This window comes from Engraulis encrasicolus, chromosome 14 (assembly GCF_034702125.1).
Source record: "Engraulis encrasicolus isolate BLACKSEA-1 chromosome 14, IST_EnEncr_1.0, whole genome shotgun sequence".
NCBI lineage: Eukaryota > Metazoa > Chordata > Actinopteri > Clupeiformes > Engraulidae > Engraulis > Engraulis encrasicolus.
In genome coordinates, this window is record NC_085870.1 from 2,541,861 (window position 1) to 2,546,860 (window position 5,000).

The 5,000-nt window shown below is 45.4% G+C and overlaps 1 protein-coding gene across 1 annotated transcript in view; it reads left to right on the top strand.

Moving 5' to 3' along the window:
* ptprt (protein tyrosine phosphatase receptor type T) overlaps positions 1 to 5,000 on the top strand; it is a 515,405-nt gene that overhangs the window by 166,115 nt on the left and 344,290 nt on the right. The window contains exon 3 of the mRNA XM_063214792.1: positions 4,949 to 5,000. This exon is cut by the window's right edge and continues 109 nt beyond it. Coding sequence (XP_063070862.1) covers positions 4,949 to 5,000 — 52 coding nt within the window. The remainder of the gene's footprint in view (positions 1 to 4,948) is intronic.

Here is a 5,000-nt window from a genome sequence, read left to right on the forward strand (position 1 = left end):
GGGGCGTTGAGAAGAGAAGAGAGATGCCCTGACTTTATCTGCCTGAGCAGGAGTGAGAGCTCCGCACGCGGCCCGCTCATAATTGCATATTAAAGTGACAACTGGCAGAGCGCTGCCTATTCGTCATAGCAGGGCGAGACAGAGAGAGAGAGAGAGAGAGAGAGAGAGAGAGAGAGTGAGAGAGAGAGATAGAGAGAGAGAGAGAGAGAGAGAGAGAGAGAGGAGGTATTATGAGGGGGGAGGAGGCCGTGATGTGACATCCATTCCAAAGTGCTCTTCTTAACGGGGGGACGTTTTCCCTTTTTCAACCACAAAGAAAACTGCCTGTCAAGTGGGGGGGCGACTTTGAATGGAAAGGGGGAAAAAAAATATGCAAAATGCGAAGAAGAGGAAGCTTCGTTTTATAAAAACGGATTCCTTAGCCCCGCTGATTGCTTGTGAACTCCTCAGGGTGAACTTTTCTTTGTGATAAATATTTTGCACAATTCTCCCAGGTTATATAACCAGATTATATTGCTACTATATTAGTAGGCTGAACCACAAGGTGCCTGTGAGCAGAATACTAAAAGCTGTGATATCAATGCTAGCAGTTTGAAAATTGCAGCCCTTTGTGTACAGTGCGATTTTTATATGTGGTGATAAAACATTTTTGTGTGTGGGAATTGTATCTGGCTCTAGCACATTTTTTTTGACTGTTTGATTGTTGTTGGTCGACTCGGCACTCCTGTTTGTATGGAACTGTTGGAGGCATAAGATTACTGGAGCTGAGTTCCCCCGGACTTTATTCTGCAGTGCAGTGCGATGCGGCTGGCTGTTCGATAAGTTTGAGAAGTGCTTGTATTACTATTGATCTTGACTGAGGCACCACTAAGTCACCTCACCAGTGGGCTCTCTACCGTAGATCGCTTCAAAAACCCATTTCCACCCAGAGCCTCCATTATGTGCAACCCCCCGAACAAATAAAGAAATGGGGGCACTTATATGGCCGTATATTGAGATAAATGTGAAACAGAAGACGCCTGTTCAGAGAATGGGTTTGTAATTTGTTTTGCTTTGGTAATGCAAACTGGCGTCTGGCCCGCTCTCCGTCTGGTGTTAATAAATCAATAAATCGGCTAAAGCGGGGAGCACATAAAATTCCCATGCACTCACACACTGCTCCTATTCCCCAACGTAATAGAAAATTCACATCACATGAAGATAATTATGCATTTTGATTGAACTGGACAGCCTCCCATGGGCATATAGGCATAGATTATGTTTATTAATGTTCAAATTTGGCAGCAATTCCCCTGATAAGTTGTCGATTCCTAAAGAGATTTTCATAGCCGTTGCCAAATCAACAGTCGGTGTTGTGGTGCCAATTCCGATTGCACTGTATGACGAGCATGTGCATTTGTTGGCCTGTTGACGTCTGTCTGAAGCAAACATCTCTTGCGAAATTGGTCAGAATACAGCGTGCGCATACTACATGCATAATGTATTCTGCTATGCCACACTTGAACATTTCCATGTATATAATTAGTGTGCATATATGTATTTGTGTCACTTAATGACAACTTTTTGAAATATTTTCAGATGTTTTGGTCTCTGCCACCACAGATGAGCTGCCAAGTCCCTCACATTTCCACGCTTCATAGTGGAGGCTGCTTGGCTTGCAGGCAGTGTTGCCAGATTGTGCAGTTTCCCGCCCAATTGGGCTGCTAAGGATGGCCGTCTGCGGTTAAACATGGCATTCAGAAGAAAAAAAAATAAGCAATTTTTTTGGCCATAGAAATCAATAGAATTGGGCAGGATTTAGTGCTTTCAGGCGGATTTTGAGCACTTTTTGGGCTGGAAATCATCAGCCTCATCTGGCAACCCTGCTTGCAGGGGCTCCACAACATCGCCCAGTCTGCCTCTTAGTCTGCCTCGTGTGTGTGAAATACACTCAGGCTCTGAAACGGCCACCCGCCGCGTATGTGGCACGGTTATTGGCAATCATCGATGGCAGGGGGGGATGGGCGTCCGCGCGGATGCCTGATGTAAAACTGAAGTGGCTTGGTGTGGAATAAAAAATTTAATCAGGGCTCCCCTCTGTTCCATGGGTGGAGGACGGGCCCCCGTGGTGGTTAAGCTGGGCGCTAGATTGGATCACTACTCTGGATTGATTGGCCTCATCCCTGGTCCTCTCCTCTCCGCATCGGGATGATTGATATCCACTTCGTCTGTCTGTGGGGCCCATTGATGTGCTTCAAATAATTTCCATGATGAATCGCTTCAGCGTATATGCACGCAAGTTTCGCTAGTTCCCACACCACAGCGGGGTTAGGAACCGTGATCCATCATCGGGGAATCAGAGACGGTGGGACAAGATGCGGCCCGATTGGGGGAGGCGCGGTGTCATCCTATTGGGGGAGGCGCGGTGTCATCCTATTGGGGGAGGCGCAGTGTCATCCTAACCTTTCTGCTGTTCAGGAAGTGATTACCTGAGCAGGCAGCCAGGGAGGCAGATTTCATTAGTGCACGGAGCGACCGGGGACAGCGCAGGAAAAAGAAAAAGTGTCTGGTCTAAGGCAGTATGGTGGTGCGTGGTGCGTGGTGCGTGGTATAGTGCTGTTGGCAGTGTTGCCAGATTGGGCGGGTGCCCGCCCAATTGGGCTACTTGGGATGAGCGTCGGCGGGTATAAATGGGAAAAATTGGCCATTTGGCGTTTTTTTTTTCAACCGTTTTGGGCCCATAGAAGTCAATGTATAATATGTTGAATTTGGGCGGAATTTAGCGCATTTTGGCGGTTTTTGAGAACCTTTTGGGGCAGAATTTGGTCAGACACATCTGGCAACACTGGCTGTTGGAGGAATCCACTTGACGCAGCTGCGTAAGACACGAGGTCTTCTGAGCAGCAGATCAGACAGTTTGATAGAAGAGCCCTCAGTGCCAGATCATTATGAAGGAGACCTTAATTTAATAAACGATTGCGATTTCAATTAAAGCAGCCGCCTTGAGACCACTTGTATAATTGCCGCATATTATGGCCTAATTGCCGTTCCCTTAGGACTGGTTGGTTGGTTAAGAAATTGAAGGAAAAGTTGTCATTTCTTCCTCATCGGGTTATCGTGTACATTGTCCTTTATGCCTCTGTCTGTGTGAGAGAGACTGCCAACTGTAATGGATTGTGGCCTCGTCTGAAGTGAGGCCATAAAACTACATATTGCCTCATAAAATTTAAATAAAGAGGAGGTAAAACTGTCGGCGTAAAACAGTTTTAAATTTTGCCCTTTATAGATTTTACTCCCCGACCGTCGCCAGTGTGTGGCATCTGCACAGTAGTGTGTCTCCATGGGAACAACCCGCTGTATAGTTTTTACAAGAAACTTGATGGGTCAAGTACGGCAGTAAATTCAAGAACTTTTAATGTCCAACATCTGCAGTCGCCGAACTGTGAAAAATGCAGGATGTCTCAGTCATAATATAACCTGTCTAACCCTCCTCACGCTTAAATATCTCCACATCAAACCACCACATGCTTTAGTTTATTCAAGACCTACTACTGTATATCTACAAAGTCTTGTACATGTCTTGTTTTTTAATACCTGTATGTGGACAAGGGAGCAAATGAAGAGTTCAGATGCAAAACCCCCTAACTCAATTTCTGAAGACCTGCACTTCTATATTTTTAGAGAACCCGGTTGTTGGCTTGGTTTACATTCATGTACTTGATAATACATATAAATAGTTAAATAAAATGTAAAAATATGCAATTTTGATAGCTTTGTATTAAATAAAAATGAATTAAGATTATTTTCTGAAATGGCACTTAGGGGGTTTTGCATCTGAACTCTTCAAATATATCCTTGTTTGCGCAGGTCTTCAGCAAGGCCGGAAATTGCACCCCATTTCTGTTGCTACAGTAGCGACCTCAGGATAATGTCATACGCAGTAGAAGTAAAAGTACTCTTACAAATATAATTACAACACTAGTGGTATGATAAAACATGTTTTCATCTTTGTAGTAGCACAATACAAGTGTTGTAATTACATGTGTAAAAGTACTTCGTGGGGCGCTGTGGCACAGCGCGCTAAGCCCCACATTTGGGCTTGCATGCCCACGGGGACCCGGTTCGAGTCCGGCCGGGGTCATTTCCCGATCCTGCCCCATCTCTCTCCCAGGTCAGAAAGCCCCCCAAAAATACTTGAAAGTACTTAAAAAAAAGTACTCCTACTTCATACAACTCTGGTCATACCTCAATGTCTCACATGTCTCTCCTGTGTCCTCCCCTCTCACGTCCTTCTCTCCTGGGTCCTTCATGGTGGTGAGCGCTTTGGGACGCGCCTCTGGATAATGTTTTGTAAATTAGAAGTAGAAGTACTCTTACAAATGTAATTACAACACTAGTGGTATGATATTACATGGTTTCAACTTCTGTAAAAGTACTTCGTTCGTTCGTTCGTCCTACTACTTCATGCAACTCTGGTCACACCTCAATGTCTCACATGTCTCCTCTCATGTGTCTTCTCACGTCCTCCTCCTCGTGTCCTTCCTAGGGTCCTTCATGGTGGTGAACGATTTTTTTTTTTTTTAAATGTATGTCCTTGGTGCTCTGGCTTTTGACCTTTGTGCCCTTAAAAAATGGACAACTCAAAAGGCCAAGTGGTCTCGCCCCTAAATTGACGAAAGTCCAGGCCTTGTCTCATGTCTCCTGTCCTGTCTCACGTCCTCCTCTCCTGTGTCCTTCCTAGGGTCCTTCATGGTGGTGAACGCTTCGGGACGTGCCTCTGTATAATGTTTTGTAAATTAGAAGTAGAAGTATTCTTACAAATGTGATTGCAACACTTAGTGGTATGATATTACATGGTTTCAACTTCCGTCCTACTACTTCATGCAACTCTGGTCATCAAACCTCGATGTCTCAAATGTCTCCTCTCATGTGTCCTGTCTCACGTCCTCCTCGTGTCCTTCCTTCCTAGGGTCCTTCATGGTGGTGAACGCTTCGGGACGTGCCTCGGGCCAGAAGGCCCA